Here is a 22,849-nt window from a genome sequence, read left to right on the forward strand (position 1 = left end):
GGTCAAACTGGTTGGCTTTCCAGAAAGGGAATCCCATCCAAGGCACTGCAAACACCACAGATGGGGGTGTGCACAGGACTGCTGGAGCTGGCAGTGGGGAACTGCTGCTTCAGGCCCTCAAACTTCCCCAGGACTGAGACAGTGCATCGGGTTCAGAGAGTTTGTGCAAACCTGTGTTACCTGCAGAGCTTCAGAGGGAGTCTCTGTGAGGTTTTTACACCCACATGTCAGCAGTTTCTATTTGTGATGGACAGAAAGGGGTTCAGAAGTTCCAGGAACGACAAAGAAAATACACATTCTAAAAAACACATTTCTAAAAATCTTAAACTAATCAACAACCCCTGCAGTTGGGACAGTCAGTCCCACCACCTCTGCTCTTGGCCAGACAGATCTCACTCATAGAGACACAGATTTGAGCAAGAACTAAAACCAGAGAATCACAGGATGGTTTGGGTTGGAAGGGACATTAAAGCCCACCCAGTGCCACCCCCTGTCATGGGCAGGGACACCTTCCACCAGCCCAAATTGCTCCAAGCCCCGTCCAGCCTGGCCTTGGACACTTCCAGGGATCCAGGGGCAGCCACAGCTTCTCTGGGCAACCTGTGCCAGGGCCTCACCACCCTCACAGGGAAGGATTCCTTCCTAATACACCCCATCTATCCCTGCCCTCTGGCAGTGGGAAGCCATTCCCTGTGTCCTGTCCCTCCAGGCCCTTGTCCAAGTCCCTCTCACACAGTCCATGTGTAACAGAGATGCACAACAGAGGCTGAGATGGGTTCACACGTGGGACAGTTCATCAGTGGCTCTGGGATGGCCTCGATCACCCTGGGGACCCAGGGAAAAATCTTTAAGGTCCCTTCCAATCCAACCCCTTCTGGGATTCTGTGCTTCAGCCACAGAAGTCCCTGAAGCTCCCAGGCACCTTGTTTCCACAGAGGAAAGAGTGAGTTTTTTGATCAGTAACCAACATTGTTTCAGGTGCTGGAGCTCACAGCACATCCCACCTCACCGAGGCCTCAGGAAGAAGCACTGAGACGTGTCCTGGTCCTGGGGATGAGAGTTTTGACTCACAGGGGAAAATAAATGGGATCCAGAAATACTTGAGCAAACACAAAGCAATCACCCCACACTTACTTTTGCCACAAAGCCCCACAACCAGCACAACTGACAAACTCCCTCACACAGACTGGGAATTTTTTTCCTGTTGGGATTGAGGAGCCTCACAGAAGTGCTCTGGGCATCTCTGCCTTCTTCTAGGCCCTGCTCACATGACCCTGGGATTGTTACCCTCCCTCTAAACTCACATTTTGTCCAAGTTCAGGTCACTGAGTGCTATTTGTGCTTGTTGCACTTCATTGACAGCACACTGGCAGTGCTGTTACACCTTGAACGGGGCTTAAGGACACCTTGAGGTGCAGCAGAGCAGAACCTTTTAAAAGATGAAAAGCTCAGGCACGAGAGAAACTCATGAGAACAACGTGGAAGCAGCAGCAGCAACGGCTGCAGAATCTGCTCTTGCCAAGAAGGGCTCAGTGCAGGCACAGAGAGCACCACCTAAGAGAGCCTTAAAAACCCCCCAGGCAGTGACCAAACCGGGGCAGCCTCGGCCCTTCCGCGAGCGAGCCCAGAGAGGCCAAACAAGGTGTTTTAATGACCCTGAGCCCAGCTCTGAGCTTTACCTTCTGCAGGAAGAGGACGATCCTGACGAGCATCTTGGCGTGCAGCTCCTCCAGGGTGAACAGCGTGCGGGGCGTGCGGATGAACAGCTTGCTCTTGCCGTAGGCCACGTCGTGCTGGAAGCCGTGGCACTCGATGAGCTTCCGCACGGCCTCCTTGTCCGAGGGCAGGTCGTGGTTGGGCCACGTGAATTCCGAGATCATCTTGTACCTGGGGACACAAGGGACGAGGGACGGATGGAGAAGCGTCACTGAGGTCCTCAATGAGGCCTCAAAAGCCTTCAATGGCTTTTAGGACTGACTCAAATGGATTACAGAATCAGAGAATCAGAGAATCAGCTGGGTTGGAAGGGACCTCTGAGATCATCAAGTCCAACCCTTGATCCAACCCTGCTGTGGTTCCCAGCCCATGGCACTGATGCCACATCCAGTCTGTCCTTAAACACCTCCAGGGATGGAGAATCCACCCCCTCCCTGGGCAGCCCATTCCAATGGCTCAGCACCCTCTCTGGAAAGAAATTCTTTCTAATATCCAACCTAAACCTCCCCTGGCACAGCTGCAGACCCAGCCCTCTTGTCTTGCTGATGGTTGCCTGGGAAAAGAGACCAACCCCCCCCTGGCTCCCCCCTCCTGTCAGGGAGTTGCAGAGTCAGGAGGTCTCCCCTGAGCCTCCTCTTCTCCAGGCTGAGCCCCCCCAGCTCCCTCAGCCTCTCCTCACAGCACTTGTGCTCCAGTCCCTTCCCCAGCCTCGTTGCCCTCCTCTGGACCTGCTCCAGCCCCTCCATGTCCTTCCTGAGCTGAGGGCCCAGAACTGGACACAGCACTCCAGGGGTGGCCTCACCAGCGCTGAGTCCAGGGGCAGAATCACTTCCCTGGTCCTGCTGCCACACTGTTCCTGATCCAGGCCAGGATCCATTGGCCTTCTTGGCCACCTGGGCACACTCTGGCTCATGTTCAGCTTCCTGTCAATCCAAACTCCCAGGTCCCTCTCTGATAGAGAAGAGCCTCAAGATGCTCTCTGGGGGAATCACGATCCTCAAAATCCAAGAAAAATGAGTATAAGAGGTTTTGTGAGAAGCTGGAAAAGAATGCTGGGAGGAGCTCATCTCTTCAGCACTGAGCTGATGCAACAGGACAAACCTCAGCACTGGCCTCCTGCAGGTCTGGCAGTTCCATTATTCACACTCAGCATACAATTTTAATTTTGGGGGGTTTTGTGAGAAAGGAAAGCTTTGGTTTGCTCACACTCTGCATCAGAAGCCACCTGCAACCAGTGGCTTTGTCAGAAAACCCAGATTTAAAATTTCTGCACTTTGGGAGCCAAAGTTCTGACAGACTCTGTCTCTTCCCCCAGCAGCTGCCCCTCGACTGCCCCAGTCTGTGCAACCACCACCCCTGCCCTGGAGCTGTGGATCAGCCATTCCTCCCATCCTCCCCCTCCAAGCCCCTTTTCCCACTACAGAAAATGCAGGTTGGAACCAGGAGAACTAAAAATCAAACACAAAGTATGAGGATCAGCCCCAGCCCTCTGTAAGATCTCCCAGCCCTGCAAAGTGCTGATTAGTTGAACAGGCCTTTGCAAAAAAAAGCAACAACAAATTTTCTGCACCAGATTTATGGGCATAATAAAAACTGTAATAGACACTTTCCCTGCAATAGGAGCCACGTTCATGTTCTAAATAAAACAAGCACGGAGTGATCACAGCCACTTCTCACTTAAAAGCCCCCAAGCCCAGCCAAGCATTAATTTCAATGTTTCAGACATTCAGAACTCTCAGCTGCACTTAAACAGCCACACAATCAGCCTTTTCCTGGGGGTGAGGGCACTGCAGGAGGTGCTGAACAGGCTGAAATAAGCCTGGAAGGAAACACATCTCAGTGTCACCTTCATTCATCAAATTAGCCTTTGGAATATCCTGTGGAACAGGGGGAAATGGAGGTGCACACTGAACAGGGAACACCATCAGGTTACAGGGAGCTCACTGATTAATAAGGAGCCCTATAAAACCCCTCTTCAGACTCACAGAAGAAGATTGTGCACGTGCACTTGGCTGGCAAAAGCATCAACACTGCACAAGGGTTCCCCTCCCTGCTCCCATCAGGAAAATGTTCCTGCCAGAATTCAGTCACTGGGAAAATCTTTCACCTTGAGATAAATATGTTAGGGAAAAATTACAAATAAAGAGCCAAGCAGGGTGGGAGTGCAACCCCCAGGGCTGGGAAACAGGCTGGGAACCAGGGTATGGACCAGGCTGGGAACACAACTATGGACCAGGCCGTGGACCAGCCTATGGACCAGGCTCCGAGCCAGGCCTGTCCTGCCAAGGGGAGCAGGAGAAAGAGATGTCAGAGAGCTGAAAACCTGCCCCAAATGTTAAATCCTCTTCCTCCTTTCCAACAAACCCCCCATGGCACCCAAAGACACCCCGAGGCCATGGTCCCCCTCCCTGTGTCCCACGGGTGCTGGGACATCCCGGCACTCCGGCTGGTCCCGTCCCTCCCACGTGTCTCCCAACGCCAGGATTCCCTCCCCACAGCTCCAGCACGGCCTGGCTGCCACAGCCACTCACACTGCCAGCCTGGCTGCTAATTATAGTGAGGCAGAACCCAGAATAAACCTGCTCACTGCCACCACAGCCCTGCCCTGGCCTGCCTGCACGTCCCACAGCTTCCAAGGCACTCACACACTGAGCATCCATTTCCAACCACCTGCCTGAAACCCAATCAGCATTTTTTTGGATAGTGAGTTATATATTAAACCAAGAGAACCCATTCCATCCATGGAAGGCAACACATGTGGCACCTGACTGGAAGATGCAGTGAAGGCACAACATCTCCTGATCCAGCTGAAAGTATCCAGATCTCACTGTCTACAAATTGGTGAGGGCAGCCTGGCTTGCACAAAGCCCAAAGAGTTTTTTTCATTTCAAGGGAAGTTAAAAAAGACATTTATTAATGGTCTTGACTGTGCTTCACTTCATTCCTACTGGGAAAGGGGAAATACCAACTCCCTCACAGGATTTAAGGCCAAACAGCAACAAACTCTTCTACAGAAAGGAAAGTTATGTTTTATATACACATGTCCATACATATAGATAAAACCCAGGCATACATGCCCTCATATATGTATATGTTATCTCTTATCTCTATATAACCTGATCTAGACCTTCTGTGCCCTCTAAGAGGAACAGCAACACAAAACCCAGGGATGTGTTCTGGGCTCAGAACACCTGAAAGCCTCAGCGGCCTGTCAGGGAGTTAAATGTTAAATGTCTGTTTTGGGGCCTGAACTTTGTGATATCTTTGGGAATGGAAGCAAACAGATGATGAAGTTACATCTCAAAATCACTCAGGACCTGTCTTAAGACTGGCCCCACATGCACTGCAAGAGCCCAGGCTGAAGGGCCTGGAGTCTCCTCCACGTTCCCAGTCTCCCAATAACCCTGGTAAATGTAAATATAAAGGAACAGAAATCCTCTGTGATCCCTGCTCAAAACCAGCTCAGGAATGTGCAGCTGATCACATCCCTCAGCCCCTAAGAGGGAATGGCTCACCCAAAGACAAGGAACAAAGAATAATATCCAGGCCAGGAGGCCAGAGGAATATTTTCCCTCATGTTTTAATTCAGAGAAGTCAGTGCAGAGCAGGCTCAGAGCAACCCCACGACACACAAACACAGTGTCTGATCCCACCCTGGGTGTTTGGAGGTTTAATCCCACTCCAGGGCTGAGCAGAACACGTGTCCCAACAGCCCAAAAAAGCTGAAGCAGTTGCCATGTGCTGATTTGGTTTCCTGGCTGCAAACACTTCTGGGCTGCAGCTTACGGGGAGCTCATCAAACATTCATTAAAAACAAAGCAGCTGTTTACATTAATAGTGATTACACAGACCTTAGGAGGAAATTGTAATGAATGCCACATGTGAGGTGAAAGCACACTCTGAGCACTGCAGGATGTTCAGGGAAGCTGATCCCCAGCACTGCAGCCTGGGTTTAGGAAGCTGGAGCCCTTCGTGCCACTGTGGGGGACCAGGATCCATCCAGGCAAACCTTCACTCTGAACAGCAAAAGGTCTTTCACCAGCACTTTGTTTCTAACTCATGACTTCTCACCTGCTCAGATAGTTCAATTCTTTTTCTGCCCCCTGGCCCTTTCCTCCCCTGATTCAGTAACAGAACTGAACCTCCATTCCCTGTTCCACCTGAGGAGGATGAACTCGCAGGGCCAGTGTTAAATCACTGAAGCCTTAAGACAAATTTCAATCTAAAACATGTCATTTGCCACAGGTCTGGCGGGAATTAAGGGGGCAAAAAGTATCAAAAACATGTTTAATGGGGCCATGACACCATCCCTTTCTCAGATATCCAGTTTTGAAGTCCAGGGGTTTCCTCCCACACAACGTCACTGTGGACCTTCCCCAGACACACCACGTCTGTCTGTCCCTCTCTGCAACAATCAGTGCTCAGGGAGAAAACTCAGGTTAATTAGCTCAGGTTTTAGGGTTATGCTCTGGGGAAGAACCTCATTACACATTCCTGCTGTGGGGTAACACAGCAAATGGATTTTAGCAGACAAGGAGCTGGGTTTGAGCAGGACACACACCCTGACACAAAACCAGAGCAACGGGGACCCTGTGAGACCCAACAGCTGATTTACACCAAACACACCCACAGATCAGGAGTCCCAGAGGACTTAACTTCCCTCCAGGGGAGAGCCAAATCCTCCTCATTTACATAGATTTACACATTCAGGTTGTATGAAAATTCCTGCATGAGGGAGATGTGAACAGGGGCAGATGGTTTAATGCAAAGAAGTGCATCCAAACACATGAAATGTTTGGAGGGGGGTTTAAGGATAGGGAAGTGTCAGAAAGTGGTTTAATTGAAAATACCAGTTTTGGGAGTTGGGGATAAAGGTTTAACTCCTTTTTTTTCTGAATGGTAAACTCTAGGAAGGGAGTAGCCTTCAGCCTTTGCTCTACAAGACCAATGTTTTTCATGAACTATTTAAGTGGTTTACAAGTTGGGTATTTTGCTTTCTAAGGCTCCAGTGACAGGGAAGAGAATAAGGAGGGTTGTGAAGTGGAAGAGTATGGCGTTGAGGAAGATGAAAGTGGGTGTGTTTTATGGGGATTTTTGGAGGGGGGGAGACGTGGATCAGGGTAAGACAACTTTGCAAAACGCGCGTTCAAATATTTCCTCGAAACGTTCCCAACATTTGAAGCAAACAAAACAACGAAGAAACAAACAAAACCTGAACATTTTTTACGTCTCACTCCGAGGGTGGAGATGCCCTGCAAGGAGCTGGTCCATCCCCTGCCAGCAGCTCTTTACCTGTGCAGGAACTTCTCGTAGGTCTGGCGGTAGGCGAAGCCGGCCCGGCGCACGCGCACGTTCTCCAGCAGCCCCAGGTACTCCACCTGGTGCCTGCAGCGCTCCTCATCGAACACCTGGGGGGACTTCTTGTCGTTGGGCTTGATGCAGCGCACGTAGTAGGGCTCCTGGGGGGACAGAGCACAGCAGGGTCACCCAGGAGAAGGGGCTGTGCACACCCAGCCGGGGCTGTGCACACACAGGGACCTGGGAGCACACCCCGGAACGCTGGGCAGGGTCTGGCTGCCCAGCAGGGATCAGAGGGTTAAAACAGAGGTGACAGTGACACATTCCTCCCCCTCACACCCTGCAGGGAGCTGTTACAGGACCCACATTCTCCAGCAGGCCCAGGTACTTCACCCGGTGCCCGCAATGCTCCTCGTCAGAGAGCTGGGGGGACCTGATGTAGGAGGGCTCCTGTGGGCTGATCCCAGCCAGGCTCACCCAGGAAAGGGCTCTGCACACACAGAAAGGTCTGTGCACACACAGCTGTTCCCTCAGTGAACATTCCCTCAGTATGAGGGAATTTCGTGTGTTCCCTCAACATGAAAATTCCCTCCCTGGCAGCTGCACAAGCTGTGGCTGCTCAGCAGGAGTCAGAGGGTTAAAACAGAGGTGACAGTAACACCTTCCTACCCTTCACACCCCACAACAACCCTTGTAGGACCCACCCCTGCTGTCTTAACAAGAATTACTTAACACTCAAAGACCTCACTGGACATAAAGCATCATCATGTTGAGTGTCTGGGCTGCACAGAAAGCAAGTTCTGAATCCCAATTCTATGGGAAATCTGTAGGGGTAGCAATTTCTGCTCCATTCCATCCTCTGCCTCTTCCCTCCTTCCTCCATCCACGATTTGGGAGTTGGGGATAAAGGCTAAAGTCCTTTTCTTCCAAATGGTAAACTCTAAGAAGGGAGTAGCCTTCAATCTCTGGTCTGCAAGACCAAAGATTTAACTTTGCAAGAGGAGAGAGAAGTTTCCAAAACTTGCGGTGTTTTTCTAAACAAAACCAAAAGCGAACTGAGACAAACCCCAGATTTTGTAATTGCTGACACTGACTGTGGCACATATCTACTGCCAAAAATTCAAAATGATCCTGCAGCTGCATAGGGGCAAAGAGAGCTAACACCTGGATGTGTGAAGCTGTTAAAGGTTGATGCTCTGCCCAGGAAACAACTTGTGAGAAAGAGATGTATTTATATGGAATAACGAACATGGAATTCACTGCCCTGTGGGACATGGCTTTCCCAGCATCCCCTCTAAAAGCAGCATGGATTGCTCCATCAGTTTTCCCAGTATATTCTGAACTGGAAGGGACCCACAAGGCTCTTCAAATCCAACTCTTGGGGGACTGGCTCTTGCAGGGACTGAACCCACAGCCCTGGCATTAGCAGGACCAGGCTCTGACCAACTGTTCCAACAGGCCTGAAGCATGGGAATGACTGAACTCCAACCTCCAGCTGCCTGCAGCCCACAGGACCTTCCCCAGGACAAACACAACCCAGGAGCACGTGAGTTCCTCTCTCTGCACCACCCTGGCTGTGCAGGGGCAGAGAAGGTGGAACGGGGACGGGTGGCTTTACTCCACCCCACACAGTCCAGGGGTCCTGCCCCTGCCTGGGCTGATCCTGGATGCTCTGGTGTGTCCCACAGGATCACACCTTTCACAGTGAGATCAGGCCTGTCAGTGTTTTGATGTTTCCTTTCATTTTTATTTGATTAAAGGCAGCTTTCGGTTAGGTCAGCGTGGTCTGTAACCAGCACCAGTGTGAGGGGTGGCTACAAGGCCTTTGCACTTAGGCACTTCCATCCCACTGGGTTTTGGAGTTCACTCCTTTCTTTCTCTTGTCAGCCCTTGCTATCCCACTTCTGACTTTGGTGGGGTGTGGAAAAGCAACCAATCACCATGGAACCACAGAGCACCCTGAGCTGGAAGGGACCCAAAAGGACCATCCAGTCCAACCCCTGGCCCTGCACAGACACCCCAGTAATCCCACCCTGTCCCTCAGAGTGTTGTCCAAACCCTCCTGGAGCTCTGGCAGCCTTGGGGCTGTGCCCACTGCCCTGGGGAGCCTGGGCAGTGCCAACCACCCTCTGGGGGAAGAACCTTTCCCTGAGATCCAACCTGACCCTGCCCTGACACAGCTCCATATGAGGCCCACCAGAGCTTTTCAAGGCAAAATTGTATTCTTCTAACATTGGTAGGTATTACTTTTTAAGTAGCCCTTGCAAAAGGAGTGGCACTTCCTGCAGGCTGGCAGAGCCCACTGCCCACCAAACCCCAGCACCAGCCAAGGAGAGAACTCAGAGGATCCCAGTGAGCTCAGGAGGTCCCAGGACGGGCAGACAGGACATGCCACAGATACACACGAACTGCAGCATTCCAAAAAGCAGTTTGCAGCAATCTGCCACCTTGATAAAGGGAGACACACAGCCTGGGTGACAGCTGAACATTAGATGTCCCCTTTGATCACCACAGCTGATAAACCAGGAATGACATTTCAGCAACTTTGCCCTGGACCAGATGAAGCTGGGGGGCTGTGAAACTGCTCTGAGGAACCAGAGGGATCTCAAAAGGGAACCCCAAGGGTTCTCCAGAGGAGTCTGTTGTGTTCCAGCACTCCTGGACGGCCTCAAGGCTCCACAATGGTAACAAAGAGGAGAAGTGGTCTGGGGGGTGGAAAGAGGGGTTAATTCAGTGAGAAAAAATGCAAAGTTCCACATTCAGCAGAAATAGTTGATTAATAAATAATGAAAAACTGAGGTGCTAGAAAGAGATGTAGGAGTTCAAGCTAACATAAGGCAAGTTCATGTTTTTCTAGGAAGGGGCACAAGAACAGGAAAACTACAAGACAAAAAACCCAGTAGATTTCTAATTCTCTGAACACCTCACACAGGGCACTGCAGTTCAAGTGGGAACAGTGAGTCAGTGCAGGCAAGAACAAGAAAGATCAAAAAGTCCAGCAAATGTGACTCAGAGGAAATACAGGTTTAGTCTAGAAAGACCAAAGAGCCACAGAACCATCCTGGTGTAGATTCTATACATTTAAAGGGTAAATATGAGGAAATGTGAACATTCAGCTTTAGGACACAGAAGAACTGTGGCTTTAACCATGGTATAAAACATTAGGCACCAGGAAAACAAGGAGTGGGAGCAGAGCCTGAGGAAAGGAGGGATTCTCCATCACTAGGGAGAACAGCCTGAACAAGCATCTGAAAGGGAAGGTACAGCAGAGGTGTCCCCAAACACAAGTGAACTGGGGGCACTCCCAGGTCCCCTTCAGCCCTTCTGTCTATGATTTCTCTATGATTTGAGGTCACCCACCTAATCTCAGGATAACAGGAAAGGCCAGACTTGCTGTTTCCCTGCAGGAATACTGAAGAAACAGGACCATCCTTGACTCTCCTGGCTAATCCTGACACATCCTGGAGTTGACAGCACTGTGGAGACACCCAAGGATCCTCCACTCACTGATGGGTGTGAGCAATGAACAGGCCAAGACTTGGAGGCCTTGGAAAAGCAGATCCTAAAGGCTGATATAAGCCACTGGGGAAGGTTTTGGGCTGGAATGTTCCCCTGCTTTCTCAAGGATGCCATCAGCAGCACCAGGCTGGGATTTCTCCTGGAGGGTTGTCCTTGGGATGGGAATATAAAGCAACGAGGAGAGGGAGGAAAATCTGAGCTAAGCACCCACAAAGAGCTGGCAGCATCCTGGAGCTGCCCACCCTCCAGGAAGCAGCTCAGGAGCAGGGAGAGGTACGAGGAATGTGGAATAAGCAGCAGGATGTGTGGGCAACATCCGTCCTTACGTCACCTCCCCTCTCCCAGTGACTCCATCGCTCCCACAAAGTGTGGCAGGCACAGCTCCCTCACAGCCTTGTTTGGCTCCTCTCCTTCCCAGGGGACTGAGGCAGAGCTGGATGGAGGGAAACAGTGCCCAGCTCCCAAAAACAGCTGAGCCCCTGCCAGGGCAGTGCCCTCCTCACCCGGCTCTTCCTCAGGGAGTGGAGGGCTCAGGAGAGGAACACCAGGGATGCAGCTTCCCCAGGACACTTCAAGGCCAGGCTGGCCAGGGCTGGGAGCAGCCTGGTCTGGGGGAGGGTGTCCCTGCCCAGGCAGGGGTGGAATGAGGTGGTTGGCACTGCCCAGGCTCCCCAGGGCAGTGGGCACAGCCCCAAGGCAGCCAGAGCTCCAGGAGGGTTTGGACAATGCTCTCAGGGACAGGGTGGGATTGTTGGGGTGTCTGTGCAGGGCCAGGGGTTGGACTGGATGGTCCTTGGGGGTCCCTTCTAACTCAGAATGTTGTGTGATTCTGAGATGAGCTTTAGGGTTCCTTCCAACCCAAACAATTCCATGATTCCACGACACCCCAGGCAGCTCTGCTCTGGGTGAGGTCTCCTACAAAGTCAGGAGCACTTCCTTCTGCCACAGTAATCCACAGAGTCATGGAATCATTCAGGTTGGAAAAGACCTTTAAGACCATCAGGTCCAGCCATCAGCTCAGCACCACCACTGTTCTCACCATTAACCCACATCCACAGCTTTTCTGAACTTCCAGGGATGGGGACCCCACCAGTGCCCTGGGCAGCTGGGCCAGGGCTGGAAACCCTTTCAGTGAAAAACGTTTTCCTGACATCCAACCTTGATATCCAACCTTGATATCCAACCTAAACCTTCCCTGGCACAGCTTGAGGCCGTTTCCTCTTGTCCTGTCTCCTGTTACCCCCCCTGGTTCCCCTCCAGTCAGGGAGCTGGAGGCAGCATCCCTCCCAACACATCCATCCCTGTTCTCTTTGTTCTCCCACTCTGCTGGGACCAGGCTCCTGTGGGACTGGAAATGAGCTGTTCAGGGAAAATGCAGGACACACAGAGAGCTCTGAGTGACACCTGAACTTGGGAACCATGAAGGTGAATGGTCAGCACTTCAAAGAATCACAGAATCATGGAATATGTGGAGTTGGAAGGGATCCTCAGGGACCATCCAGTCCAACCCCTGGCCCTGCACAGACACCCCAGCAATCCCCCCTGTCCCTCAGAGTGTTGTCCCAATGCTCCTGGAGCTCTGGCAGCCTTGGGGCTGTGTCCAGTTCCACTTCTCCCCATCCCCTCCTGCTGATGTTCACCTTGGGTCACTTCTCCATCCCTTCATCACCCCCAGGGACAAACCTCTCTCAGTGTAAGGAGTAGGGTCACCAACACCAGGTGGTGCCAGGCCATGCCAGACCTGCCCTGTGCTGTATCTGATGGTAAGAGGAACATAAATCACTTTTTGAGGTTGATATCACAAATATTCCACATTCAAAAATGCAAAAAACCTCAAATCTGTGACTTCAGGTCCAGCACAAAGGGGACCAAATGTGTCTGCTTTTGCTATAAAAGGCTGAAACCCTTTGGAAAGCAGGATTGGGAAGTGCCTGCACAGACAGGAGATCATCTATCAGTGCAATTACAGTGCAATTAAAGCCTCTCAGCAACGACAGCTTCAAGGGTAAATTCTAAAGTAGATTATTCCAGGCTTCCAATCCCCCCAGCCCCAGCTCTTCAGGAGGGATAATTATGCAGCTCCCATTCTTCCTGTCAGAGAACTGCAGTTTCTAAAGGGAAGAACTGAAATGCAGAGACACAAAGACCCCGCTCTGAAAGCTCTTTAGATGCCTAATTGCAACTCATTTTATTTTTCAATCAAACTGAGTGATTTTTAGATTTTTAGGTGTTCAAAAGAAAACAAACCAGTTTCAAGCCATTGCACACTGAACAAACTCCTCCTTGGGAGGCTGTTCAATGCTCTTAGATGAGAGAGGGGATGGGACACAGGACTGACAAATTTGTGCTGGATTTGTCCCATCAGTCACAGCTGGTGACATTATAACTTACTAGAGATGAAGCCTGTCAGCCTGGATAGGAGAGGGGAGGGATGGAAGGGAGAGTCAAACAAAAGGAGTTACAGAGGAGGGGGGGAAGAAAAGAACAAAGGAAGAGCTGCATGTCCAGAGAGCTCCCAGAGAAGCTCCTCATTCCCAGCCGGGGCAGCCACAGCACCTCCTGTGTCAGGATTTACAAAAAAGCCACCCCAAATAATCCATCTCAGGGAGAGCAAACCCTCCAGAGAACAGCACAGGCAGTCCAACACGTGCTTGAGAAAGGGAACGTGGCCACTCCTGGAGCCAGCTGGGCTTTCCATCCAAAACCCAACCGAAACAAGGGGGTTTTCTCTGTCTGTCAGAGGTTTGTGCCCAAAAGGCTCCTGGTGTAACCTGGAGGATTACAGCAGTACTGAGACACTGAGAACCCAGCACCTCCCAAAGACATTTTCCATGGAGCCACAGAAGCATTAGGCTGGAAAAGTCCTCTGAGAGCATCAAATCCAACTGTTCCTCAGCACTGCCAAGGCCACCACTGACCATGTCCCCAAGTGCCACATCCACAGGGCTTTTAAATCCCTCCAGGGATGGGGACTCCACCCCTGCCCTGGGCAGCCTGTTCCAATGGCTGACCACCTTTTCCATGAAGGAATTTTCCCAATATCCAACCTGACCCTCCCCTGGCACAGCTGGAGGCCGTTCCCTCTCCTCCTGTCCCTTGTTCCCTGGGAGCAGAGCCCGACCCCCCCCCGGCTCCCCCAATCCTGTCAGGGGGTTGCAGAGCCAGAAGGTCCCCCCTGAGCCTCCTTTTCTCCAGGCTGAGCCCCCCCAGCTCCCTCAGCTGCTCCTGCTGCTCCAGCCCCTTCCCAGCTCCGTTCCCTTCCCTGCACACGCTCCAGCCCCTCAATGTCTGGAGAGCCCCAAAACTGAGCCCTGGGTTTGAGGGGTGGTCTGGCCTTTCCAGCCACATTTCCTGGGTTTCCAGACATCTACAAACACGTATTTGCACCCACTGAAATCAAAGCCACTTTTGAGAACACTCTTCACAGCACTGCCCTGCTCCTGACCCCAGTGGAAGCATCTGACACCCCAACAACCACGGCACCTGCCCCTTCCCCTCACAGAACTCTGTGTCATCACCAAATTCCACATCTAAACCAGAGTAGCAACTGAACAGAATTTTAAAGGTTGTTATTTTAAGTACCAGAGAAGTTAAATAACAACTAGTGCTGCAGGTACTGTGCACTGTGGTCCCACACTTTGAGATTCTGATATTCTGGTGGTGCTGAGTTTGAACTTGATGATCTTAAAGGTCTTTTCCAACCTTAACAATTCTATGGTTCTATGATTATTGTTACTCCTGCCCACCAAGTTAGCACTTTCAGAGACTATTCCCCCAAAAGTTTAAAGATACTGTTGGTGCAGCCAAAAAATCCTTCAGCTTTTCAGGAAAGGCCAAATGAGTGTCAGTGAAGAGGAGCTCCTGGGCTGCCATCCTGTTTGGGGACTGTAGAAAACTGAGCATTAAAATGTGGTTCAAAGAGTTTTCAGAGAGGCATGAACAGCCCAGGTGGAATGGGAGGGCAGGATGAGGCAGCAGCTCTGACTGCACTGGGCACACTCAGATAATGTGAATAAATCATCAGCTCCAACTGCAGCAAAACTCAAGCCTTTCTTCTTGGTTTTCTTGGAGAAACAGCTGAGCAAAACATGAACTGATTTTACCTCTCCCTATGGAACCTTATTCCTCTGCCACCCCTAAACCACAGCAGCTCACACAGCTTGTGCAAGCCTGTTTTCAGAGCTGTTTCCATCAGCTGTGACCACAGGCTTCCCAAAAACGTCCTGAACCACAGTCAGACACACAGATGCTGTCACTGTTGATCCCCACAGAGTGCAACTCCAGCCCTGAGTTCAGCATGGAAAAAAATGAGTCCCAGGGCCCCAGGGAAGGATCAGAGCACCTGAAGTGCAGTGGTGGTGTCCCCAGAGCAGAGGGGCTTCAGCAGCCCCAGCACAGGGAAGGGCAGAGACAAGGATCCAAAGTGGCAAGGACCCAGGGGCAGAGCACCCAGGGATTTGTGCACAGCCAGCATCTCGAAACCAAGGCCTGAACACCCAGTTATTGGCTTGCTGATGACATGCACACATCATGAACTGCCCCCAAAGTCACCTCAGAGAGCCCCTGGGGCAGGGCAGCCACCCAGGAGCACTCACTCACTCCCCTCTGCTCTCTGAGTCACTGTTTGCAGCACACAAGGGTTGTGTTCAGCAGCCTGACCTACCAACCTCCCCAAAACTAAAGTAACACAAGCCTGGCTGCAGGAGGGGTCTCACCAATATTTCCTACAGCTCCTGACAGAAGGGGGGAGCCGGGGGGGGTCGGGCTCTGCTCCCAGGGAACAAGGGACAGGAGGAGAGGGAACGGCCTCAAGCTGTGCCAGGGGAGGTTTCAGTTGGATATTGGGAAAATCTCCTCATGGAAAGGGTTGTCCATCCCTGGCACAGCTGCCCAGGGCAGTGGTGGACTCCACATCCCTGGAAGTGTTCAAAAAACCCGTGGATGTGGCACTTGAGGACATGGTTTAGGGGTGAACACAGTGGTGGTGCTGGTTGAGGGTTGGACTTGATGATCTCAAAGCCCCTTTCCAACCTTAACAATTCTGTAATCCTGTGAAATGTTTGGGGTTTTTCAAGGTGTAGAACAGCCAGGATCTCCATGGAAAATGGCTAAAGCTCATCCAGGTTCCTTCACTTTGCACATGAAGTACCTGCACAGGCTGCTGTGCAGGAGCATCACCAGGAGAACTTTCCAAGTGCAGACCCCAAAGTGTGTGTCACCCCCACTGTTCCAGCCCTCCAGCACACTCAGGGTTGGCCATAAAGCCCTGCACCACCCTGGCAGCCCTTGGCTCCTTCCTGCCTGGCAGAGCCCTTGTCAAGTCCTGGCAGACACATCTGTTCCATGAGAGCCTTCCCTTCATGGGATCCATGGGAAATACAACACTGCAAGACAATTTTCCCCAATGCAATCCAACAGAAAACAAGGAAAACCCCGACATCTTCAATACAAGTTTCTCAGTGAAGGTTTAGGGAAGGTAAAGAACGGGAAAGGACCACACTGAGACACACACAGGAACCTCCTTGGGAGACTGGCTTGGAAACAGCTCCTGGTTATGCCTTGAAAAGGTTGGCATTTGAGAGACACTGATGATAAATGGCCTGAGAGGGACTCACTCCACACAGCCCAGCCAATTCCAGGGAGGAATGCTGTACCCACTGACTCAGGATGGAGAAGGGGCCACAAAGCCCTCGTGCCCTGCTGGGAGCTGCAGGGATTGTTCAAACCACCACAGGCCATTCTCTTGGCTATTCTATTTTTACAACTTCCAGGTGGCCTGGAATAATTATTCCAATGAACAAGGAAATGAAGCTTTTCCATGGACACCTGCAGAGCTTCCCTGCTGTCCCCCCTGCTCACAGCCCTCCCCAACAACACCCCAGGGTTTCTGTGTGCACTGAACCCCCTCAGGAGGTGATCTCTGCTCACAACAGGGATCCCCCCCTCAAACAGCCCCTTCCCACATCATTCCCTCACCCACCTTCCTCCACACAACATGGTGCTTTGCCCAAGCCATGCCTTCCACTACAGAACTGAATTATTCAGTGAAATAAAAGGTTTCCCTCCTCACCCTCTGCCACGGCAAAGAGGAGGGAAGAAGGAACTCACACAGGCCTGGCTCTATTTTCATGGAAACCCATTGGATTTGGAAGCCAGAGAGAATCTCTGCACCATGAACAACCTCCTCTGGGCCCTCTGCCAAGAGCTTTGCTAAAGATAATTGTTCATTTGGTATAATAACTATCACCTAAGACAGACTGGCTTTCCTACAAGTGAAAGCTCCCCTGGTCCCAGAGGAACCAGAATTCCAGGTGACCCTCCCATGAGACCTTCCCAGCTGCCCACTGGCACATCCAAAGCTCCTCTGCCTTTGCTCAGCTCACTCCCTGAGGGATGGCAGGGATGGGAAGGGGGCAGTGTCTCCAGGGAGAAGCTACACCCAACTCCTGAGAGGCTGGAGTCAGTTTGGAAGCAGGAATCTTTACCTTCAGTGCCAGGTTGTCCACCAGTGCAATCATGGAGTTCTTGAACAGAGTAGCAGCTGTCAGAGGTCTCTTGGTGACCTCAGTGATGCTCAGCTTCCCTTCAGGCCACATCATCTTCAGCACAGGGTTGGAGCTACGAGAGAGTCTCTTTAATTCCCACTCTAACAGCACTTCCACTCCATTCAAAATTCAGGAGCTCGTTCCTGCCCTGCTCCACTGCTGCTTTCAGCTCACAAAGCATCAGAGTGACATTCCTGGGCACAACATCTCCTGCTTCTAAGAGTAAGTTCAAGCTTATAACTGAATATTCTGGAAAAACAAGCAGCACATTCGTCTCTTCAGATCAGGATGTGCAGGGCTGGGACAGTGACAATCCCTCTGGGGTGATCCATCAAAGGCAGGGTCTGATTTACAGACTCAACATATAAAGAATTTAATCAAAACAGAAGAGAGTAAGACCCGCAACATCCTCCCTGGGAACCTGTGACCTGATTTCAAGCTGTAGTTCTGCACCACTCTGGATACATAAAGCAATTTATACACTTTAGCCTATATTTTTGAAGGGTTGAGGGTGAGGTAAAGTGGCCCTGATGGATGGTGAGAGCTGGGGAACAGACAGGAACAGAGCACAGCTCCAGCAATGCAATGGCCAATCTGTCACAGCTTTAATGTGCTGTTTGGGAACAGGCTTTCCAGAGACCTCACAGAAAACAGGCTAAATATAACAAAAACCTCCGTACAGCAAATATTTTGCAAGGTTTTTGGTCGATGGGAAGTCTTGAAAACAGGAACAGTGGGGTTGTTCAGGGGAGCACAGCGAGCCAACACCACAGGACAGGGAACCAAGTTACCACTGCCCAGGTAAAACAGGGTTCTGTGCCACTGCCACCTCTGAAAGCTGCAGAGGGGCCACAGTTACCAAAGCCAGACCAGGTTTAATGCCAGCTGTGAAGGAAAGCAGCTCTCTGGGCACTCACACACATATTCTGATGGGTTTCCAATTTGCTTCTCAAAGGCAGCTTTGCCTTGCCCAACTCCTGACTTCATGGTTTACATTCTCATGTCACTGCACATACAAAAGGATTCAAATTTATTTGCCCACTTTACCCTGTCATTTCTTTCCAAACAGGGTGTTTTAGCTGAGGCCAAGGATACCTGTTGTTGACCAAAGCTGCTCAGTATCTCTAGCACTGATTAAGGCCAGGGCAGTGATGGTACATCTGCAACAACCTGGTTAATGACAAATCAGGCAGCACAAGGAATCTCTGCACTATCTTGGTTGCACAATCAGTTGGTTTCAAACCAACACTTTACATTTAGTTCAATTAAAGGCTGTATCAGAACAAAACCAACATGTACAGGGATTTTAACCTGAAAAATCAAAGTAAGAGCCCTCAGGTCATGGTGGACAAACAATGATCAGATCCCCAAGCAATGTGTTTATTCACACAGAGACAGAACCAGTGGAAAGCTCAGTCTCTGCTCCCATCCACTCCACAAAACAGGATTCTGACAAATCAGCTTAAAATTCCCCTCATTAATGCTCCTACCTGTTGTACATGAGGCGCTTGAAGTCTTGAAATAAAGTGTCCTTGTTTTTGTCAATAAATCCAGTGACTGAGTAGCTAAAAAAAAAAAAAGGAAAACAGAGTTAATTGCAAAGCAGCAAAGTCCTTCTGTGAACTGTGGTTTCCAGGTGGAATCAGCATCCCTGGACTCCTACAGGCACTGCAGATCCCTGGCTCAGAAAGGTGTTTGAGCTGTCAGGGAAAGGCTGAGACACCTCCCAGGGCTTGGGCAGGTCGTAGGTGGCCCAAATTCAAGAGTTACACTCAGGATTTCTGCCTCCAAACTGAGTGTTTGAGCTAAATCCTAGGGAAATGAAGGTTTGGTTCCAGTATGCCCAGTCTGCCCCTCGCTTGGTGTCAGGGAAGATTCTCTGGTAGGAGAGGGCCCGAAATCAGGAGCAGCCTATAACCAGTGCCTGGGGAACCCTCCTGGAAATCAAGACACACACACACACATTTTGGACCCCTTCCTACTTTTATTCCCACAGAAACATCACTGCTTCAGAGTTGTATCTCTTCTCCAAGACTCAAGTGCTCTGTGCTCAGGGAAGAGGTCCAAAGTCTCCCCACTCAGTGACTCCCATTCAGTTCCTTCCCAAACTCCAGATCCCATCTGGGAATCTGTACCCACACTGCAGCCCCACAGCATGTAAATCCCTGCATGGAGTCACTCTCAAACCATAAAATCATGGAATGGTTTGGGTTGGAAGGGATCTTAAAGCTCATCTCATCCCACCCCTGCCATGGGCAGGGACACCTTCCACCAGCCCAGGTTGCTCCAAGCCTCGTCCAACCTGGCCTTGGACACTTCCAGGGATCCAGGGGCAGCCACAGCTTCTCTGGGCAACCTGTGCCAGGGCCTCCCCAAATCTCCAATATGAACACACTGGTTACCCTTCTAAATTGAAGGTAAATTTAATCCCAAGGTAAAAGAAATCCTGAATTATTTCCTCAGATTCTGCTGTCACAGGAAATTACACAAATCCCACAGCATTAAACAACTCCAGTGATATTCCAGACAACAGCTTTCCCAGGGAACATGTGCACCTTTCACTTGCACTTACTCCTCCTTCCCACTGCTCCCACCTCCTGCACACATCCCTGACTCGCCAACCCTCCTGCAGGTTAAACCCTCCCGTGCTCTGGGCTCAAACTGATTGAGAATGTAAAGCCAGAGTTACATAATCGCTCTAAACAGATGTCTAAACCAGATTTTATTAGCTCAGTGTAGCTTCCTTGCATAAACACTGCTGCCTTTTTTCCCCTCCTTTTTTCCCTGGAGCACAGCTCTCCCCTCACCCCCTCCCCTCACCCTCCTTTTGTCTGGTTCCAAGCACAAACCCCCCTCTGGAGAGAGCAGATTTAATTGATAAGCGAGTGCTGCACACTGTAATTGTGGGTGACAGAGTTCTGGCTCACACCAGCAGCAGCAGTAAATCAGAATATTGTACCACTCCAGAGCTGGGGGAAGGACAAAAATAGAAGGTGCCACTTTTCATTTGTGACAGGGACTCACATCACATCCCCAGCGTAGTGTTTGATCCGGAAGTCTCTGTCGAACTCCAGCGTTTTGTCCGTGGCACAAAGCTGAAATAAATCCACAGACATTAAAATATCACCCCTGGACTGACAGGAAAGCTTCAGCCCTGGATTTACAGCCCTCACGGAACTCTAATTATTCCACTTCATATGTGTAGGTGCAGATGTGAAATCCAGTTAAATATTGATGTGTTTTTTCATACCGCAAGAACATAAATTTGTACAAAGCTGCAAGAGCCTGTGGTTTTATTAAAGAAATTGATATTTTCTCAGAAACACCATTATGCAGAAAGAACACTTGTGCCTGTAGAGAAACATTGCACCCACGAGTTCATTTGTGACTCTTTTTTAAGTCTTCCTTTATATTTCTCCCATTGCTGTGTCACTGCTCAGCAAAGAAATGAGCCAATTAAAATGTGACAGCTACAACAGCAGGGCTTGTTCTGTCCCAGAGCACTCCTGGTCATCTGACACCCTTCAAACAGGGACCCCCCTGCAGATCCACCACTCCAGCTCAAATTCCCATCCCATCCCTTCTGGAAGGGATGTCCAGTGGCAGCTGCTCAGCAGCAGTGGCTGTAATAAACTCATCCCTTCAGGAATAGCAGAAGCCAAAAAAATCCATCAGGTTCAGCTTAATTAAAAAAAGGAGAATGAGATAAAAAATGAGTGGTTTTTGTTACAGGCAAAAGGGGCAGGAGATGACTTCAGTCTTTGCAGGCAGCACAGGCACCATTTAACAACACTGAGGGCTGGGAGCAATATCTGCAATGCCCCAAAGTCTTGGGGAAATAAAGGAGGAATTCAGCATGGTTGAAGTGCAGGGCAGGAGAGGTGACTGGGAGCAGGATGATACCCTCCAAAAATTCACCCGTGTCCAAGAGGAGAAAACAGATTGGCTCAAACTGACAGAATGGATGAAAGAACAACACAGAATATATTTTACACAAAATAAACCCCAAGGAGGAACCCAAGCAGTGTGGGTTCCAAGGTGCCCAGGAGGCTCCAGAGGCGTGGGAAGGCCAGCCCAGCAGGAGCAGGGAGAGCAGCAGGAGCTGCAGGGCTGATGGATGACCAAGGTGCAGCAGAACAGAGAGAAAATGAAGAAACGAGGCAATACCAGGAAAACAAAGTCATTTTTCTGCCTGCAGCTGCATTCCCAGCACGGGGCTGGGGAGGGTGGAAAGCCTTTTTCTGCCACCCAAACACACAGCTCAAAGCAACAAGTCAATAAAAGAGGTATAAAGCCAATGCCAAAGGAAACGTGCCTGTGCTACCAGACAGAACACAGTGGCAGCACGAGCTCCTCCTAAAACTCATCCAGCTCTGGAGAGACTGGGAGGAGCCATAACATGGATCGGTGAGTTTGTTGTTTGTTGTTCTGGTTTTCATTTTTCTAAAAAGTGATTCTGTCCAAACTTTCTGTCTACTGAGCAAATCTGCTGAAATTAGCATAAAAAATGAAGACCAGCAAGTCTCTGAACACCGGGGATCACCTGCTTGGCTTTCTGTGAGCCTTTCCAGGAGGCTCCTCTCTGACAGCTCACGGAATTTAAGGGCTCTGAAAGAAAAGAAGAAGGGTCCCCACACATAACTGTTAAGAAAGGAATGCCCAGAGACAATGGCAAATCACATGGAGATGATGTGAACCATGGTTTGCCATTTAAAAACTAGGAGGTGAGAGATGGAACCTGAAAGGGAAAAGGGAGGAGAGAGGAAAACAGGAAGGAAGGAGCACTCCACATGTGTATCTAAGCTGTGGAGTTCTTTGACAATTAAAAAAAACCAAAAAAAACCTGATCTATTAAGGATAGCAGCAGTGATTCAGGAGCTTCCTGGGCTGCAGATCACTGGGGAGTGGGAGTGTGTCTATCATGTTATCATTACACATCTGTCCCATGTCATCTCTCTCCTACTTCCAAGAGCCTCCTGCCCACTGACTTGGAAGACACAACATCAGCTGGACCAGCATGGACTGACACTGACTGAGACTCTTCCCTTCACAACCAGATGGTTGAGATTGATGTTCTCCACACTTTGAAGATTTGGGCATTCATGGACACTCACTGCACCTGATCCTTCCAAAGTAAACACCAACAGAAAAGAGTCAGAACTGGACGAGGCCAGGAAAGCAAACAGTGATGTTGGGAAGGGCCATCAGAGCAGGCTGCACATCCAGAGTCAGACAGCTCCAAGAAGGACAACCCCTGCTCCAGGAACGCAACATTTTGCCCCAAATGCCCCCAGTGGAAGTGTTCCCCAGCATTCCCTGGGTTTGTTTGGCCTTCACCAGGACAACCAAGGAGGCAGCTGGGATCAGCCAGGCGGGGCTCAAACTAGGACAGGGACTATTTAGGGCACAGCAGCCCCCCAGAGCTCATCCACAGGGAGCCAGGGGGGCAGTGGGGCATGAACTGGGGTTGAGGGTGGGAGCTGCTCCCAACACATCAGCACAGGATGTGTTTAGGAACAGCCTCCACCCACAGGGAACTTCCCGGTGTCTGGATGGACCCACTGCCCCTGCCAAGGCAAATCCTGACACGAAATCCAGCCCTTTGTTGTAATCCACGCTGGGAGAGGCAGGTTTGGAAAGCTCAGGCTTCCTCCAGCAGTTCTGGGTGGGAAGAGATCTCAGGTGCTGGTAAAGGACGACTGCAGAGACGTGAGGGGGAGGAAGAGTAATAATTATACTGAGAGGTTTGTGGGTCAATGTTTTCAAGGTTC

General features: G+C 50.6%; 1 protein-coding gene and 1 long non-coding RNA gene across 2 annotated transcripts in view; one reads left to right on the forward strand and one right to left on the reverse strand.

Moving 5' to 3' along the window:
* The window catches only part of MYO1D (myosin ID), a 150,350-nt gene that overhangs the window by 84,191 nt on the left and 43,310 nt on the right, over window positions 1-22,849 (reverse strand). Inside the window, exons 12-16 of the mRNA XM_051772688.1 lie at window positions 20,103-20,173; window positions 18,569-18,643; window positions 17,019-17,151; window positions 7,009-7,175; window positions 1,680-1,887 (exon numbers count right to left, since the gene is read on the reverse strand). Coding sequence (XP_051628648.1) covers window positions 1,680-1,887; window positions 7,009-7,175; window positions 17,019-17,151; window positions 18,569-18,643; window positions 20,103-20,173 — 654 coding nt within the window. The remainder of the gene's footprint in view (window positions 1-1,679; window positions 1,888-7,008; window positions 7,176-17,018; window positions 17,152-18,568; window positions 18,644-20,102; window positions 20,174-22,849) is intronic.
* LOC127463383 (uncharacterized) overlaps window positions 15,293-22,849 on the forward strand; it is a 45,079-nt gene continuing 37,522 nt past the window's right edge. Inside the window, exon 1 of the long non-coding RNA XR_007900821.1 lies at window positions 15,293-15,360. This is a non-coding gene — a long non-coding RNA (uncharacterized LOC127463383). The remainder of the gene's footprint in view (window positions 15,361-22,849) is intronic.

The sequence above is a fragment of the Manacus candei genome, unplaced genomic scaffold (genome assembly GCF_025592945.1).
Source record: "Manacus candei isolate 608988 ecotype Guabito, Panama unplaced genomic scaffold, ASM2559294v1 h1tg000158l, whole genome shotgun sequence".
Lineage (NCBI taxonomy): Eukaryota > Metazoa > Chordata > Aves > Passeriformes > Pipridae > Manacus > Manacus candei.